The 20,683-nt window shown below is 30.6% G+C and overlaps 1 protein-coding gene across 2 annotated transcripts in view; it reads left to right on the top strand.

Annotated features, from left to right (window-relative positions):
• LOC142327353 (uncharacterized) overlaps positions 1 to 20,683 on the top strand; it is a 117,782-nt gene that overhangs the window by 72,015 nt on the left and 25,084 nt on the right. For both annotated transcript variants that reach the window (XM_075370325.1, XM_075370323.1), the window contains 3 exons: positions 6,487 to 6,682; positions 11,671 to 11,861; positions 17,190 to 17,348. In XM_075370325.1, coding sequence (XP_075226440.1) covers positions 6,487 to 6,682; positions 11,671 to 11,861; positions 17,190 to 17,348 — 546 coding nt within the window. The remainder of the gene's footprint in view (positions 1 to 6,486; positions 6,683 to 11,670; positions 11,862 to 17,189; positions 17,349 to 20,683) is intronic.

The raw sequence follows: 20,683 nt of genomic DNA, 5'->3' as shown, positions 1-20,683 counted from the left end.
TACACTTGTGTATATATATATATATATATATATATATTAAATTCTATTAATATAAAGCACCTAAACACCTAGTACAGAATACTCTTCTTCTTTTTTCCTGTTTAGCCTTCGGTAATTACCATTCATATATTACTTCAGAGTATGAATGAGGATGGATATGTATATGAGTGTAAATGAAGTGTAGTCTTATACAGTCTCAGTTCGACCATTCCTGAGATGTGTGGTTAATTGAAACCCAACTACCAAAGAACACCGGTATCCACGATCTAGTATTCAAATCCGTATAAAAATATCTGACATTACTAGGACTTGAATGCTGGAACTCTCGACTTCCAAATTAGCTAAATTGGGAAGACGCATTCACCACTACACCAATCCTGTAGTAATACAGTTTACTGAGATAAGACTTTCTAACTTTAAACATGAAAGTACTTTTGTAGGATCCCACATCCTCAGTCATGTTTGAACTCATGATGCTAAAAATTAAAAATAATAAAATAAAGAAATAAAATGTATAATAAAAAATAAAATAATGTAACAAACATTATTTTATTTACACCTGCAGTAATGTATCCCAGTATTCTGTTTGTACAAATATAGGTATTTTATATTAACAGAATTTAAAATACAATTTAACAGAATAGAGGAATAATAATATGAATCATAAAAAAGTTAATTTCAATTAAAATTATATATATACTAGCTGCTCAGTCCAGCCTCGCCAGGCATCACAGCCAGGCATCGCTTTGCTCTATTCTTTGGAGCGTAAAGAAGATTCAGTTTTTGAAAACTGATTTATTTATCGTAATCGTGTAAAAATACATAACTTAAACTTTAGTTACAAAATTCAATAAAATTTTACAAAATAATTGTAACTGTTTTCCACACAACCCATAAGGTACAAACAAATGTGCTTTTTTTTTTATAGTCTTGAACATTTTTTCAAGACACAATTCATTTTCTGTGCCTCACATTAACTACATATTACGAAAAATTACTGTAATTAAAGGATTTTTACTATTTGTTTTTCCGGTACTTTAATTATTCATTTCAATTTCTTATTTCTTTTTCATAATTTTAACGCTAGCCCTTGTACTGCTATCAAGTACGCTGTTTGAACTTTTCAAATTGGCTGTACCGTTCCGGAGATATAAGTAAATTTCAAAAAGATAACAGATAACCGAATAACTGAAAAATCCAGCATACATCTTTCTTAAGCAAACATTAGCACTCAACATGGTAAAAAATAAGCCTTTTGAATTTTTAGAATTGGTCATACCGTCTCATAGATATAATTGAATTTCAGAATAAGATAATGTCTGGATAACCGGACAACCCATTAATCGAGTGTATAAAAGAAAACCACCCTTGCATTAAATAGAAGCTTTCTGCCAAATTAAATTTTTTGTATACCCATGGAGTTCTTAATCTTGCATTTCAAAGAAATCAACTCCTTTTTTATATATATAGATTAGTGATCATTCTTTTTTTACAAAAAAATATTATTTAGGAGCAAGTATTATGACTTTATCTATGTGGAACTCTATTGATAATTCTATCTTCAACTTTATGCAAAAAATGAAATCAAAGCACATTCTGTCAAGCTTAAATTTTCGTTTGATCATTTTCCTACTATATGAAGTTTCTTTTATATTTTAATATAACATATTATTTTTTTACATATAACTATATGCCTAAACATATTTATGTTGAGCTAATGTTTTTTTGCAAACCATTTATATATTGGATATCAACAAAAGATATGTGATGAACAAAATGTATCACAATTTATTTCTATATTCTTAATAATGTTTCATATCTTACTGAATTCATCCTGTAGAATTCATTGTAGGATAAAAACAATAGTCTAAATCCGTTATATACCCACAACGTTTAAACATTTTTCTGTAGATTAGATATTTTGTTAAACAATGTTTTTTAGTTACTGTTCTAATAATTGATTTCAGTGTAAACATTTCAAGCTATTTTGGTTGGGGTTGTTATCTTATCTGCCTTAGTCATTCATTGATAGCAGTAGGTCTACGCATCACCACGCATCGTAACTGGTCAACCATAGTAATGATAATGATTAAGTCTTAAGCCTTTTACTCAGTTCTGTCTTAGTGCTTGTTGTGTTACCGTGGATTTGCCTACCAATATTTTTGAACTGTAAGAGTTGTGCATATCTAAAGAAAAGTGTGTAGAGTTTTTCCAAACAGTAAATGTTTTACCTAATGAAAAACAGTATAACAATGGTCATGAAATGACTCTTAGCATAACCAACAGTTGTGAAAGGTGGCATTGTGCAAAATATTTGTGCCAACAGGATATTCAGCTGCATTCTAAAACTTGGCTGGATCATTCAAGGTTGGGGTATCATAAAATTTTGATGTTTATCTATTGTTGGAGCCACAATCTAACATCTCAAGAGTTTTGGAAATGTGAACTGGGCATTAACTACAACACAGTTGTAGATTGGAATAACTGTTTAGGAGAGGTATGTGCTGCAAAATTACTAGCAACCCCACTAGTAATAGGTGGTTCTGGTCTAACTGTTGAGTGAGATTGATCAATCTGTATTTCCTAAATAAACATAAGTACAATGTCGGTCAAGTACCATGGGTATTTGGAGGAATTTGTCAGGAAACCAAAACGTGTTTCTTGTATGCTGTTGAAAACAGATCTCCTGCTTCACTCATACCTATAATAATTGAGAGTATTGCACCTGGATCACTAATCATGTCTGATCAATGGAAACCCTACAACGGAATCAGAACTGCTAACAAAGAGTATGGTCACCAAACAGTTGACCATAGTCAAAATTTTATTGATACGGTAACAGGTGTACACATCAATACAGTGGTGAGGATGTGGGGTATGGCTAAATCAAATTTTAGCCGCCGTTTTGGTAATCATTCATAGATGTTGGATAGTTATCTGTGTGAATTTATGTGGTGTTAACAAGTTCCAGTAGGGGGAAACCGATTTGAGACAATCCTTCAGGATATAGCTGGTTATCGGCCACCTCAATAGTTTTTGGTACAATCTTTATAATGTACAAATACAAAACTAACCAAAGCTGTTTGTTTTAGTCATTTAAAACCTTTTTGCAATTGTCCCTTAACAGTAAAAGTATATAGAAAAATGTTTAAGCATTGTGGGCATATAACGGATTTTACCAAAACTTGTAAAATCTTGTATTAAAATGGGATCCCTACAGAAAAAAGGAATCGATCATGTAACCCACTTCATTAATCAATTTATTTTCAATCGAAAACATACAGGACTTTGACCATATTTGACAGTCTTTTTTATTATTTAACAAGTATACACACCTAACCACCACGAAATGTACTAACGAATTGGGATTTTCCACTAGTGATCATTCCGGTACCTGTGTTTTTGTTATAGTTTATTATTTTTATGAAGAATAATAATAAAATAAATGAAAAAAACATATATTTCACATATATATATCAATTAAAGAAATAAATATATATTACGAGTATAAATAATAACTACAAGTAATAAATATATAATAATATAACAGGTACACATCTGACCACCACAAGTCATGTATTAATGAATTGGGATTTTCTGCTAGTGATCGGTACATTCCAGTGCTAAGCTAAGGGGGATGTACACACACTCAGAAAGACACACACACACACACACACACATATAAATGCTCTTTAGTAGAGTAGGATATAAATTTGAAATATGAGAATTTCTCTGTTAACATTTTTTTTTAAGACTAGAACACATTAGTATTTCAATTGGATATTAACTTGACAAATAAATGTATATCAAATATAAAGTGATTTCAGTATAAATATTAGTAAAACTTCCCTTTGTTAATTTTCCAACTCATGTCTTTGTTATTCTTATTGTTTAAAGTGACACATTTTATTGTATCGCTAATTAATACATGATCACCTGATTATTTTTGATATGTACTTAAAAATATAACTCATGATAACATAATTTGAAATGTTAAATAATAATTAGAATAATAAAATTATTTTATAAAATTACAGCACTTCAGAAATAGAGTTGTTCAATGTGCATAATTATATTGCTGTTGATCAGTTGCTGTGTATAGTATATTTTTTCTTAAGATATTTGCCGTAACTTTCCAAATCTGTAATTATAAAGGGTGATTCAAAGAAACGGGAAATTTTGAAAGTTTTGTTGGTAGCCGTAGGCGATTGTTACCACTTGATAAGTGGCGCCAACCTCTCTAACCTAACCTGCCATTTAGTTGTCATGGATCCTTGGAGTGGTACGCAACATCATTTGCTATCAAAGCGTTTTACAAAAACAATGACAGTGTGGAGGGAGCGCGTAAAGAATTTCGCCGTCATTTTAATCTGGGACGGCACGACCGTATTCCATCAGCACATGCAATTAAAGCATGGATATCTAATTTTGAGGAAACTGGTTCGGCAATGAAAAAGAAACCTTCAGGCCGTGAACGAACCGTCCGTACACCACAGAATGTTCAAGCTTTACAAGATGCTGTCACACGAAGTCCACATCGGTCAATCCGTCGTCTCTCACCATCTTTATAATCGCATAGTTCAAGTGTTCGAAGAATGTTAGTGAACGACTTGCAATACCATCCATACAAGTTGCAGATCGTCCAGGAACTGAAACCGAATGATGCAGTTGTGCGAGCACAATTCTGTAATGTAATGCTTCAGAAGATAAATGATAACAAAAAGTTTGTTCACAATCTGTGGATGTCAGACAAAACGCATTTCCACCACCGTGGATTTGTTAACAAGCAAAATTTCAAATACTGGGCACAAGAAAATCCTACGCAGTTACACCAGTGTCTGTTGCACAGCCAGAAAGTGACCATGTGGTGTGCTATGTCATCTTACGGTGTTATAGGCCCTTATTTTTTTGAGGATGACAACGGTCTTGCGATTACAGTGACGTCGGCTCGTTACGTAGCCGTACTTGAAACCTTTGTTGTGGAACAACAAAAGAGATTTCCACCAATTCTTAATACAGCTTGGTTTTAACAAGACGGAGCAACGTCACATACTGCACGAATATCGATGGCAACTGTACGCTGATTGTTTGGACAACGTGTCATTTCACGAAATGGTGACATTAGATGGACACCCAGAGCGCCTGATCTCTCAGCTTGCGATTACTTTTTGTGGTGTCACCTTAAAAGCAAAGTGTTCTACAGTAGACCTGCTACAACGGAAGAACTGAAGGCAAAGATCCAAGAAGCAATTGCGGAAATTGCAGTTGAAATGTTACGTCAAACCATGAACAATTTAACGAAGAGACTTCATGAGTGTTTACGTAGAAGAGGAGGTCACCTGGAAGATGCCATCTTTAAAAAATAAACTAAAATGTATGTATCCTAAAATGGCAACATTTGTTGTACAATTACATGAAATAAAATTCATTTTTAAAAAAAAAATTTTCAATAACGTTATTTAATTTTTTTAATTTCCCGTTTCTTTGAATCACTCTGTACAAACTGTTAGATTTTTATAGCTTAATTAGTTTTAAATGGGGCAATGTTCTTAAGAAAGCAGAAAGCGTAAATCGCAATTGACCAAGTACAATGTGATATACAACTATATGATCAAGAAAAATGTGATCACAACACAAAATACTGTAATCTTATATATTAACAGTTTTTATCATTTTAATTAATTAAAATTTCTAATAACCCTCTATGTGAGTGGTAAGTTTTGGTTTTTAAATCCTAACAATAAAGATTTTAAAATCTTTTTATTGTTTTGAATAAATGTCACAAGGTGGGAAAATTTTATCAATAATCAAAGTATTTATAAACATAACTGTAAGCTAAATAAATTAAAACCCATTTCACAAATTTGAGTATTGTAACTACTGTATGTTTATTTTTATTAATATTTGGAAATGTTTAATCAATATGCAGGAATGTTTGATTAAAAACATAATTACTCTGCAAAGTATTCTCCCTAATATTTATTAGCACAGGGTTTTTATTACCTTATCATCCCTTTTCCCATTATGAATTATTAATATGTGCTACAAAATAAATAATCAACCTTTAATAATGGATTAGCAGATAGAAGATTATATACATAACAAAATGACTTTCAATAAATAAAAAACTCTGTATGGGATATTAAAATAAAATATTTTTAGTCAAATTAAAGCGTCAAATATTGGTTTCTACAACATATCAACAATAATCAATTATATATTTCAAAAGGGCATTCTTTGTCATCAAAGAGAAATACTTCCTATAATACTTGTAAAATACTGTGAAAAATGAAAATGTTGAGATGTCATAAACAAGTGTGTACTTGACAGACATCTTATAGATGTTGACCCGAGAAGTTCTGCCACTCACAGTAGATTTGCTTGAAGATAACTAGAGTTCAATTATATAGTACATATTTTGAGAATATTGAAAAATTCTACTACTATTAAATGTGCTTTTTACTTTTGCTTCATATTTTGCGGCAGGTTGCAGTTAATGAGGAGGGTAAAATACAATACCTGAATATAAATCTGTATGAGGATAATGGAATACATTTAAATGAACCATCTATGTGCATTATAATTGAAGGGATTAAAAATATTTATGATACATCAACTTGGACTTTTAATGGATATGACTGTAAAACTAATAAAGCTAGTACTTCATGGACAAGGGCTCCAGGTGAGTGTTAATATATGTTCATATGTCTGGTGCGCGCTTGTTTGTTTGTGCCTATATGTGTGTTTGCATGCGCGCGTGCATACACACACACACACTTCCACTGTAATGATTCTTATAAAAGAAAATTATATAAAACATGTCTAGTTTTTGAGTGTAATGAAACATTGAGATAAATTTCAGATATTTTTACAAAAATATTTTTCTGACCAATAATGGTCAGAAAATAATGTTATGGTAATTAACATTACCATAAGTAAAATAATACTACAGAATCCAGGTGAGAAAAATCCATACATGACAATTACTTTCACCCTTGACCTCTTAAAGCGATGAATTCCATTTCAATTGAACAAAACTGGATTAATAGTTTCACGATGATAATTTTTTTAATTATCAGTTTGGTATAACAAACTACAGAAATATTTTATGTCAATCTAAGTGTAAACAGTATCCTTCTCTTCTGAAATCTAATTTAAATATTGCATAGACTTGAGAGAAAAAATGGAAATGGTATGTAATTGAAAGAAACCAGCAAATATTTCAAAACTAGTAAATCATAAATAAAAATCAGCCGACTTGATAGTTAAATTAAGACCAAGCGTCATCTTCATCTGTAAATTGTAGTAGATACTTAATGCGTTTTTAATTAAAGCTGCTACACAAAAAATGAAAAATGAATGTGTTTTGAATAGTTAAATTATGAGGGTGCTAAAATTTTGAAGTTTTATTCAGCCTTTATTGGCTTTCAAATATCTATAAAATGATTCTTTCATCAGTTGTTTAAAAATATTTTTAACCATTAGTTGTCCACATTACTCCATCACTCATTGTTTGGTGACTATTAAATCTTAAATTGACAGTGAGTAACAATTTACAACAAAATTTTTCAAGTAGTAATATCTTGAGTGGATTTAGAGGTCAGTATGGGATTGTCATGTGATCCCTGCTAAGTAAAGTTTAGAAAAAAAAGAATTTTAATTGCAAAGTATTTTTTTTAAATCTGCTTTTATTAAATCGAGATATATGTTTAATATTAATCTTTAATGCACCATAATTTGATAGATAAATGAGCGAAGTAAATTTTACAGTGAGCACTGTCAGTGTAGAGCATACATATTTAAATTTACATCTGCAAAAAATAACAGTGAATTGCTATTTATTTTAGATTCTATATAAAAATTAATTTAAATGGGCTTGTTCAATGTTTTTGTTTACGTCAATTTGTTTTTATCAATATTAATTTATCCAGTTCAGTAAGGCTACATTAATACATGCAATAGCACAATCTCTTTTAAGGAAATACTAAGAAAAAAACAATCTATTATTCCACTGTAATTACAGGATTATCTTCAATTCTTTACCAGTATAATATTTACTAATCAACCACTCTATCTTGAAAAATATTTGTTTACCTTTAGTTTTAAATATGTAAATGGAAACATGAAATATACAAAAAATGGATAAATTTTAGGGTTTCAGGAGGTAAGATTATTTTGTTCACAGATCTATTAGACCTGTGAATCAGGACATCTAATCTGTTTTAATATTTCCTATGCGAGCAAGAGAGCGCGTGTGCGCGCTCATGTGTGAATATCACTTAACTAAAACTGTTCATTGGAATTACCAAGACTGCTTCCAGGGCAAATGACAAGCAATATATATATATACTAGCCAATAAAGTAAAAAAAATTACATTACCTATCTCTGTCCATAATAGAAGAGAATATGGGCAGAGTTCTGTTATTACTTTCATTTAACAGTAGTACCATAAATAAATAAACTATATAACAAACAGATATTTTATTTAGTTATATAGACCATTTAGTGGCTTAAAAACTAGGAAATCCTATCAACAATCTATTTATCATTTAACAATTAGTACAAAGAACGATTGAATTGGATAGGAGTTGCATTTATTGACTATTGATTTAGTAAAGATCTACAATATTATACCTCTAAATAAGCTATGGGAAGTTCTCAGAATTATTCAGATCCTGAATTAATAAACTTCATAAATGATTATATGTAAATAGCTCCATTAATTAATAACACTAACATTAAGATTTCCTTTATAAATATTCAATATAACTGAAGAAGTTGAAATGTTTCCTTCAACTGAGTCATGTTTTTTCATAACATTGAAAGCCCTACAGGAGAAGCTAGAAACCTTTATGAGCTGGGAAATCTCAAGCTTTTTTAGAACTGTACATAAAAATGGGGAAGTTTCAAGTTTGTTGAAGATTACTTTTATAATAAAGATGAAAATTCACAGAAGTTAATTTTGAATGTTGTGTGATTTCAATGTACTAGTCTAACAGTGGTATTGATGTCTTTCTTGCTCTTTTGAAATCTTTTTACATTGATTATCAGAACTTTTTAAAAGTTCTAATAAATACATCGTCATAGTATGTCATAATTCATTGACATGAAGAGATTAGTTAGTTAAAATATGTCACAAAAAATATGTACAGACTCAACTTCTGTTATCTCATTCCCTATTCAAGTAGCAGAGGAATTTAAAGATTAAAAACTTTTGAAATGTGGTGCTATAGAAGAGTGTTAAAAATCAGACTGGTGGATAAAGTGACAAATGAAGAGGTATTGCGACAAATTGATAGAAAAGAAAGAAGCATTTGGGAAACTATAGCTGAAAGAAGAGACAGACTTATAGGCCACATCTTAAGGTACCCTGGAATAGTGGCTTTGATATTGGAGGGACAGGGTAGATGGGAAAAATTGTATAGGCAGGCAACACCTGGAATATGTAAAACAAATTGTTAGGGATGTAGGATGTAGGAGGTATACCGAAATGAAACGACTGGTACTAGATAGGGAACCGTGGAGAGCTACATCAAACCAGTCAAATAACTGAAGACAAAAAAATACAAAAGAAGTTAAAACTTGTGTTTTAAATATAAAGAATAAGTATTTAGTATGTATTGATGAAATTACTGCCAGTATTTTATAATTTAGAAGAAATTATAGATTCTTCTTACAAATATAATAAACAAATCTTTCAATAAAAAGTTATTTCCCAGTGTCTTAATTCTTCTGTTGTTATTACCTTCCTTAAGAAATCTTTAACACGTCACAAAATTACTTACTTTGTTTGTAAGAAATTGTTCACAGAATATATATGATTTCCAAAATATCCTAGGTAGCATCTCTCCTTACCTAAAAATAGTTTTCTGTCATGTTTTTGCATATTTTTTTATTTATAAAACCTTAAAGGAATTTAAGTTAAAGGTTATATAATTTAAAAGCTTGTTTGTTTTAAAAACTTTTGGAAATCTTGAAGTAGAAGTTTACAGCTCTCATACTGAAGATTGGTTTGTAATTTTCTCATTTATTTTTAAATTTTCTCAAAAACATTATGGGGAACAAAAATTAAAACTCTGTTATTTTTTTTTGCTGTCATGTAATTTTTTATTGAATTTTGAGGAAGATTTTCTATCCTCTGTATTGGAAAATACTTTTTGATGTGTCATCGCTTATATTGCTTTCAGTGCAGTGGACAAAATTAATTCTAATACGTTACATACCGTACCTCCATTTACCCTCAGTTGATTAACATACCCCGAAAATTGTGAGCAATAGTCTTCTATCTATAGCATCTTTTTTTCATTTGAACCTGTGCGCTAGATATTTACACAGTTTTGTAATTGTATACAAATGAATAATGTTTAAATAGACCTTTTTTCTACAATAATGGGTTCATATTTCATTTACTGAGTACTTAACGTTTGTCAGTGAAAGTACAAATCGAATATTCAGAAAAGGAAGGATAACATAAACATCATTCAGAAGAAATTTAGAAAGTTGAAAAGGAGATGCCTGATAATAATATATTACATAACAATACATTGTAAATAGATTGTAATATATTCTTAATAGGACATTAGAATTACGTTACAAATCGGACAACTGGAAAACATTTACAGAAAGATCTGAATTTTATCTCGGTATCAATTAAGCGTTTCAGTTGAGATAAGTATATGCCTTTGTTAAAAGAATCGGCATCAATATATAAAAGTTACTTAAAGAGTTTTGTATTCCAGTTATTCGCTTAGAAAAATTTAAAGAAATTAAAGAACTTTTATTTTATCAATTAAAACCCGCATCATCAGTATGCAAAAAAGCGGGTAAAATTTCTTGCTGTGAAACAAATGAAGATTAAACAGTTTATTGCGTACATTAGATCTTTAAATAAATGAGATGTCAATTGCAATTTCCTTTATTAAGGAGGACTTTTTTTAGAATCAAACTGCTGTTGGAATTAGCGAGGAAAGGAAGCTCAGAAGGAAATGTTCAAACAAGAACTAACATTCAGCGAAGCTGTCAAAATCATCATCTTCCCTGTGTAGATTAATTCCAATCAGACATGCACATTATATAGTTAACAAGAAGATAAAGTATTTAAAGTGAATAATATACAAAGGACTGACAATAATATTTCCAAGTCTTTGTACTATTATTGTGAAAAACATTTATTTAAAGATTATATATTTAGAGTGATATGGTATTTATAACAAACCATGCAATTTTTAATAATGCAAAATGTTTCAAACAAATTGTATGAAACAATGTATTTTCCTAAAAATTTTTTTAATTATCTATAACGTCTACTTCTCACAGCCTGATTCTCAATTATACTTAATATTTATGTTGTCAGTTAGAAAACAAATATTTATTTTTATTTTCACTATATTCATAAGTGCTGCTGATAAAATGAAATACGTGTGAATAAAGTCATAGATGAATTTAATAAAAGATTTTGGTCTGTTCTGTGCAAAGATAGTAGTGACAATTTTCATGTTGTTTATGTAATTTAGTATCATCATGTTACATAAAAAATTTACTGTAATTACATGTATCAACCTGTAGTTGCTGAAAACTGAACAAGTAAATAAATAATTAAATCAACTGCTTCAGTTAACCGATTTAATTCTATTTAGTTAAAAATATGAGTTTGATGCATCTGATTTTAGGAACTTTTGAAGCAATGATCGTTATTGAAACAATTTTTGAACACATTGCATCCATGGTGAAAAAGGATTCACTTGAAATCCGACTGTTGAATGCAGATCAAAATAATACTCTGCTATTTGATATGATTAAAGCTATGTGTAAATCATGTAAATTTAAGAAAAGAAAAGATGACATTGATTTGTATAACAGGGTAAGTGATGTGCATAAAACCAAATGTTTATTATTCTTACGTAATTATAACTTTATTGTTATTTATATAATTACTTGACAGTCTACTAATTATAAAAACCCATGAATTAAATTTCAATAACTTATAACCGTCATATATTGAATATTCTTCTGTAATTTGTTATATTGCATCATATTAGTAGAATTAATCATTATATTCTATTAAATTATTTGAATCGGTTCATACAAAAAGCTACTTCAAGTTCATCTCCCTAAATTTAATTTTGAGAAAAGCGGAATAAACTGTATAGCACTGTTTATTCTCTGATACTGGGACCATATTAGCTTTAAATATTCTACATAACAGGATTTATTGATAAGTAAATAACTTTGTGCTTGAATGTCTATAACCAATTTTTTGATGAGGTGACAACTGCCTCAACCGCTGTAGTGTTACATCAGGACGATTTTAATCTTTCTTCTTACCATTTCTTTTCGTGCTTTTTGTTGGAAGATCAAGAGTTCACGATGTTACTGCGGCATTGGATATATTACCCACCTTTTTTTTTACCCTGCCTCCCAAGGTCGGACCTGCATTCCTGCATTACTCAGCCTTGGGAGGTGCCTTTCGCCTCTAACCACCAGACGACGACCATTTCAGGTCCATCTATGCCGCCCACAACAGCACCACCCAAATGGCTAGGACTATTTAGGCTAGGTCATTTAGCATGCCTAGCCTCTAGCTAGAGGACCATAAACGAGGATCCCCCCACCAAGACTGTGATCTTTTCTCCCTACCCTGTCTCTCCAGAGTCCTCATTCACTCAACAAGGTGGAACACTGGAGCATTCCACCCCTCCTGATCAGGGCTGTCCACCCGACCCTACTCTATCTTAATGGTCTTCCGCTTCCTTGTTAGTTTTCTTTTTCATTATGGACACGATCATCTTGCTGATCATATCCCAATTCCTTCTCCCGTGTAGCACAGCTACTACTATATTTTCAGGGCCCTATTGTTTCATATACCTCCCTCCTATCTTCTTTCCATCTTTTAAATTGAAATATCTTATGTTCCACCATACCGGTCGCACCACAGTAAATGCACAAGTTGACCCTCCTCCTTCACCTATTAAATAGGTACCTGTTAAAACATCCATGGCCAGACAGGAACCAGGTCGCTTCAAAGTTCAGTTCCTCATGTCCCCTGGCCAGCCATGGATGCAAACATGGAATAAATCTCCTTGTTCATTGCCCGGCGATACTTGCCATCACCCACCTCCTCTACCGCTTATCCATTAGCTCCTCCTGTGCCTGGCTCTTCCATTTACCTTTTGTCCTTTCAACCGCTTCATCCGCTAATAATTCCAGTGGAGGAAATGACCCAATAACTAATATGGTTTCTGTGAAAACCGTTCTACATGCGCAAGACTCCCCAATCGCAAGAGTCCTCTGTGGGCTCTCTAGTCTGTGTAATGCTATCTTTTACTTTACTACATGACACCAGACTGGTACCGCATACAGTATGACAAACCTCGCCACCGACGCCAACATTCTCCACTTCCACGTGCTGAGCCCGCTAACCCTACACATATGTCTGGAGATTACTGCAACTGTCTTCCATGCCTTATTAATGGTTTCCTCAATATGCGATTGTAAAGAGCATCCACCATTGAGCCAGACACCAAGATACTTTCCTTTGTTCTTTTGGAGACTGGCTGAATCTCAACTCCCATTACTGTCAGCTTAATCTGTCTTAGCTTTCTTCTGCCCACCATTACGACCAGATGGCGGGCAGAAGAAGATTACGACCAGATTTTTTTCTGCCACCAAATTCAGATCCTTAGCCTCCAGCTACTCATCATTCATTTGGATGGCTGAGTTGCCTTTGGCTATCACATCCTCCTTTGTTTTCCCAGTGATCACTAGTGACAGATTATCCGCATAACCAGCAGCATGCACCCCTTCTGAGTATTGGAGTCTGAAACACCGTCATATGTGAGGTTCCACATGAATGGCTCAAGTACCGATCCTGCAGAACCCCACATTGAATATTAGCTTCAACATCTCCTTCCGCAGAGCCAACCACCGTTCTGCATTGCAAGTAGTCTTGTATTACTCTAATTAGGTAAGGACTGACATTCCTGGCTCTCAGTCCTCTTACTATCCAACAAAATGGTAGCAAGTTAAATGCATTTCTTACATCCACGGCACTACTTCCGGAATGGATCTACTCCTCCATGTACCTCCTGCTGCCTCTTCCACCAGACTGAGAACCCTGCTGACTACCACAATCATGTATGGCCCCTTCAAAAACCAAACTGGCATTCACTAAAACCCACACAATGATCCAGTTCATCGGCTAATCTCTCCACAATGAATCTTTCAAAGAGCTTGCTTATACAGCTTAAAAGACACACCGGTCTATATCCTGCAGGATCTTCATCACATTAACCAGTTTTCTTAAGCAAGACAAACCTTGCCCTCTTCCATTCTTGTGGGATGACCCTCTCCAACAAAATCCTTTTGAAAGCAATGAGTATTTGGTTAGGGACAGCCTGCACTGCTGCTCCTATTGCTTCACCCAGGACTCCATCCAGCTTCAGACATTTCTTCCTCCTTAACCTGGCCACTGCTTGCAACAATTTGTCAAGAGTAAATATTACCCACGTGAGTCCTTTTAACAACCTCAAGATGTAGGCCAGAATTTTTAGATTCTACTTCTTTTTTCCTGAAAGTGGAACTGATTGAGATGGTGAAGGAGTGGGCTATCTTTCCCTTTCTTTTATTAGAAACATGACTGGACGATTATTAATTAATCACCTGACGTGGTGCTTTCTTCAGCTTGGAAGATGTGAATTTATCAACTACTGCCAAAAATCTGGGAGTTACTTGCGTTAATATATTTTATGCAATTAAATAGATAAATCATTCCAAGTAGTTGCCACAACTTGCACAAAAGACTTTTTCCCCAACCATTTCCTCATTTATGATTTTCTTTGCTTCAAAGTACTATATTACAAATATGTGTTATAATTTATTTATACTTGGTATAAATTATTTTATTTGTTTATTTATGTACGTGTACTTTTTTAAAGTAAATTTTGAATTCATCAGAAATGAATGTTTGTTTTTTACCAGAACATTTTTAATGCAAAAAAGGAAAAATAAATGCATGAAGAGTGATTATATGAAAATACTTGGAAGCAAACAACAAACATATACCCTAATAAACATTTGAATTTGTAATAAATACTGTTATTTTCAATCTCATTTGACGAAAGTTGATCAATAAAATCATTGTTTTTGTTTTACATTTGAATAGATTTCTCTAAACCTTATGTTATTTATGGGTTAATAACTTGTGTAAAAACAATTTATGAATAAATTTAAAAAAAAAAATTACAAAAAATGTTGCAAGTTTATAATCTTATAATCAATAAAAGCAACTACATAACAGAATTTTCCGACTGATCTTTCAACCCATAGCTTGACGTAAATTAGTCATAAAAAAAGTGCGCTGACTCTTGGGATTATATCTGTAGAACAAAATAAAAAAATAAAGAAAAAAGTTTAGAATTGTAATTCAATAAAACAACAGTATTCACATCAAAAACAACGTAACTTGAAAGTTTCTTCAAAGTAATCCATTTTCACAAAGAAACTAAACTATTACAGAAAATTCAAACTGTGTAAAAACTTGGAAAAATAAAAGTATGTTTTGAAGGTCATTAAAGAAATACAAATTGGGAACAATATATGACTTGTTTCCATCATAGTACTTTGTGAAGGGTACTCCAACTGTCAAATAGAAGAAAATGATGGAGGATGGAGAAAGTAAGTAAGGCAAATAAAGTGAGAAATGAGGAAGTAATGAACTAGATTAAAGAAGAAAGAACACTTAAGGGGATGTACGAAAAATAAAAGAAAACTAGGATACTTAGAGTGGAATCTTGACAGTTGAAATGGAAGGGTCACTAGAAGGAAAAAAGAAGCGAGGAAGAAGAAGGATGAAGTTAATAGATGAGATGAAGATTGGAAACTACAAGGGGACAAAGAAAAAGGCTTGAGACAGATGAATGGAAACAGCAGCGGCGTAAGAGACCTCTTGCCAGGTAGAACATTAGATGTTGATGGTGACTTCAAGTTTCTTATGAATAATGAGGGAAAAAAGTATAGAAAGAGAGAAATAGAGAAAAAGATTTTATTCTGTACATGATACCTTTGCATCTGCATTACTTTTCAACATAGTTGCTACCCACATCAGGCACTCATCATATTGTAAAATTAGCTTTTGTTGAAAAAATTCTGTTACCAAGTTTTTCAGTCTTTGTGACAGAATTGGCTTATTATTAATTCTGACCATTAGGTCCTCATTGAAGTAAAACCATCAAATAGCCAAGCAGAGTTTTATTTCGGTAAGAGGTTGAAGACATTCAACACAACTCCAAACTATTGAAGGTACAGTTAAAACTTTTCACTAGAAGATATCAAGTAAGTAATTATGGAAACTATGGAGTGAATCTGCTTACTTTCACGTAGAAAATTAATGTCCTTAATAATACTGTATACTATTTGAATCAGGTTGTAATAAAAATAAGCATTTATTTACCATTTAGTAAAATTTTATTTAGGAAAAAAGAAATCACCATATATATATATATATACAGAAATAATATATTCACCTAAGCATATAAATGTATATTATTATTCAAATCGATGAATCAATGAAGATACTCTTATCTAATCGGTTCAGTCTTTATTTTCTAATGAGTAATGTGTTTTCAAAGTTACTACCACCATCAGTTCTTTCTGAAACAATTCTTTTTTTTAAATTACATAAGTATTTGAAATAAGAATTAAGTTTTGTGTTAAAAAAAGACATATTATTTTCTCAAATTCTATGTAATTGAATTAAATTATCAGTATTTATTATAAACACTATAGCCAGTCTACAGTGTTTACTATTCCTCCGCTGCCAATTTAAATGAATTTTTCCATTTTTAGTACGCCTGTGAATTCATTAACTTGTATATTTTTAAACTCATCAATCTCGCACATTCACAATCTTCTATGCCATCACCATGTCATGGATTTTGTTTCAATATTCTCTACAGTTGTAATCTCAACAAGTCATCCAGAATATTCAGCATCGTTTATGTTAATATGACCTGCTCCTAAAATAACCAAACCACTTGTTAACAGTTTTTATTGAAGGAGCTAATGTGTGGTACTTCCCTAGTAAGGAAAGGTAAAAATGAGATTTTTCCTCAAACATCATAAAATATTTTTGTTTAAAATTTAAAAATAATAATAATATTAATATTATTTGTTTTGTCTTATTATTATTAAGGATAACAGGTGGAAAAAGAAAGGTATATCATTAATACCCATGAAGTTTACTCATGCTAGTTTTGGACCTTTGCATGTGATTTTGTCAGTTTATGCACGAGATGGTACCGTTGCATTATCTCATGGAGGAATTGAAATGGGACAAGGTATAAATACTAAGGTTAGAATATATCTACATATTTATCTTTCATTACCTCATAAAATATGTAAAGCTTGTTTTTGTGAGTGATTTTTTTATTTTTGTTTAGTATAATATAAAATTTGGGTTTTGCTAAAGCAAAAACCTCATCTTGACAATAAACTTTATTCTTTGGCAGCTTTCCCTTTGAAACATGTACTATTTCCTATTGATAGAATTCTAAAATATTTAAATACATACCTTTATACTTTAGTATTTTGCTAAAGAAATTGGTTATTAGAACTGAATAAGACTTTATATTCATATATTTACTTGTATTTACATATTTTTTTTTACATATTTATATATATATTTTTTTAAATCAGTTCTTTTAAGAATCATACTACTCTGTACTACATACAAATATATTTATTTTATTTTATTAGAATTACCAAAGTACAGAATAAGTAAAGTAGTATGATTTACCTTATTCCACTATATTGCAGGAGTGTTTTCATGATTTACTCACATCATCAGTTGCATAACATATTCATATATTCATCTTAAATTACTTTACAATCTTCATAAAATATAATAACTTTCCGTGCATTTATTTATTTTATTTTAAATTTAAAACCTTTAATATTTTTATTTTAAGAATTTAACTTTTATTCAGTTAAATCAAAAATTAAAACAAAATTTAAAAATATAAAAAATTAATTAAAATTAACATTAAAAATTAAATTTAAATTAAATTGTAAAAATTTTTACATATGTAAAAATATGATGTCAAGGCATAAAATCAAAAAAACAAAAATTAAAATTAAAATCAAATAAAAATAGTTTTAAGTAAAGCAATTATGCATATTGTCCATTTAACTGAACTAACTTTACTAAACTGATTGAAATATATTAAATTATACATCACAATCAAAATAAATGGTGGTGCCATCTACTGCAGCTTTCAAAATACTGTCATCTGTCTGTCCATACTGCATCCTCGTAATCTATTTGAAGGTTGATCATATTAAATTTATTTTTATGTTTATATATACAGCATCTTTCTAAAACGTCTAATCCCTTACTATTTGTATGCATATTTTATTTTCTTATTTCCAGTATTTTTAAATTTGTCCTAATATCAAATATTGTATGTTTATTCTTATTCAGATGATTAAATACATTAGAGAAACCCAGTTTACCTGTTTTATTATTTCTAAAATGTTCCAAGAATCTAGTCTTAAAGGATCTAGTGGTCTTTCCTATATAAATATGGCCACAATCATTATATTCAATTTTATAAATACCACTCAAATTATATAAATGAGATGAATCATTATGTTTATTAGTTATTGGGTGTTTTATTATAAGGCTTTTTGTCTGGTGTGTGGATTTAAATTTATTTTTATCATAAACCCTTATATTATGTTCGACTACTTTATCTAATACATTTTGACAAATGAATTGAACATGAAAAAATTTGTGCAAAATTGGTTCCAAAAAACCTCACTGTTGAACAGAAAAACAACAGGGTGGAAATGGGCTGTGATCTTCTAGTGCAAATTGAAACTGATCTTGATCATTTTCTGAAAAATGTTATTAGTGATGATGAATCTTGGATATTTGAGTACAACCCAGAAACAAAACACCATAGCAAGGAGTGACACACTTCAAACTCACCACGTCCCAAAAAAGCAAAAATGAGCAAATCAAAAATCTAAACCATGCTAATTTGTTTCTTCGATAGTAATGGTATTGTCTATAAAGAGTTTTTGCCTATAGGAGAGACTGTAAATCAATATGTTTACCATTAAAATTCTTGAAAGACTGCAGAAAAGAGTTGCCCATGTGAGACCAGCCATCAGACAACTGAAATAATTCTGTTTGCGTATATTACTTATAATAACAATAATATTTTCAATAAATAAGGGATCTTCATGATTTTGTATTAATTTATTTTTTATTATGTTAATTTTTTTCTATGGGTATACTAGGATACATATTACAAACATCATAGCTAACAATCCTAGTTTTATCACTAATTTTTAAGTCTTTTAATTTGCTTACTAATCCGTATCCATTTTTTATAATTATATTTTGTAACCTAAATTTATTTTGTTTCTAAGTATTTTATCAATTATTTTAGAGCGGTTTTGAAGATAATTAAAGGTTGCATAGGTATACCCGGTTCTTTTATCTTCTGAAGTATTATCTGAAAGGTAATTACCGGAGGCTAAACAGGAAAAAGAAAAGGTATACCCAGTTTATATATTTTTAGTAGTCCAGTTAATATAGGTGCACTTGGTTCATAAGGGTACAACCTAGTGTGATATGTTAAATTATTTTTATAATTGAAAATGTTGCAGTATTTTATTATTAAACTTGTAGTAATTCTTAGAAATTCTTTAGTAGGGTCCTGTATTCCTTTGAAATTTAAAATGTTTTCCCTTGAAATCTATTTTAAATTTGATGACAAATATTACACCCAGGAAAACACTCTACCGATGGGTTTTCCTTTGTCATCCATTTTATCTGAGGTTTATTTACAGGAGTTTGAAAGTAAGGTTGTTTACGGCTCATACGCATGATATTTTATTATGGACTAGATGAGTTTACAATATTTTTGTAGTCTGTAATCCAGTTATATGTAACGAGCATTTAATCATTTTAACGAATTAAATTTCTACTATAGTGGATTGAAATTTACCTTTGAAATTGATAATAATAAAAAAATAAATTATTTAGATGTTAATATTGAAATTAATAATAAAAATAATCAGTGTATAACTTCAGTATATAGGAAACTTACTTCTAACAAAACCACTATACAAAGATTTTCAAATCACCCATGGTCACACAAGATTAGTACTTACACAAACATGGTCAATAGAGCAATTAATTACTCAAAGTGTAATGAAAATAAAAGTAAATTAAACAAAGAAAAAGGTACTATAAAACAAATTTCCATATATAATGGTTATGATAATTCTTTAGTCGATAATATATATAATAGACAAATGTCAAAAATTAAAAATAAACACATTTAATAACATTAAAAAGCACACAAAAAGTTGACAGTGTATATTTAAAATATGTATATACTGATAAATAGATGAACATAGTACAAAGGTTTATGGTAATAATAAATTTAAACCCACCTACCAGACAAATAACCACATAATAAAACATCTGATAAGTAATAAACATTCATCTGATTTACATAATTTGAATGGTATTTATAAAACTGAATGAAATTATTGTGACCATATTTATATAGGAAAGACCATTAGATCCTTTAAGACTAGATTCTTGGAATACTTTAGAAGTTATAAAAAAGTAAAGTGTGTTTCTCTAATATATATATATATATAAATAAA

The sequence above is a fragment of the Lycorma delicatula genome, chromosome 7 (assembly GCF_047948215.1).
Source record: "Lycorma delicatula isolate Av1 chromosome 7, ASM4794821v1, whole genome shotgun sequence".
NCBI classification, from domain to species: Eukaryota; Metazoa; Arthropoda; class Insecta; order Hemiptera; family Fulgoridae; genus Lycorma; species Lycorma delicatula.
The sequence above is the reverse complement of the archived record's forward strand: the minus strand, read 5'-3'. Positions and strand labels throughout refer to the sequence as shown.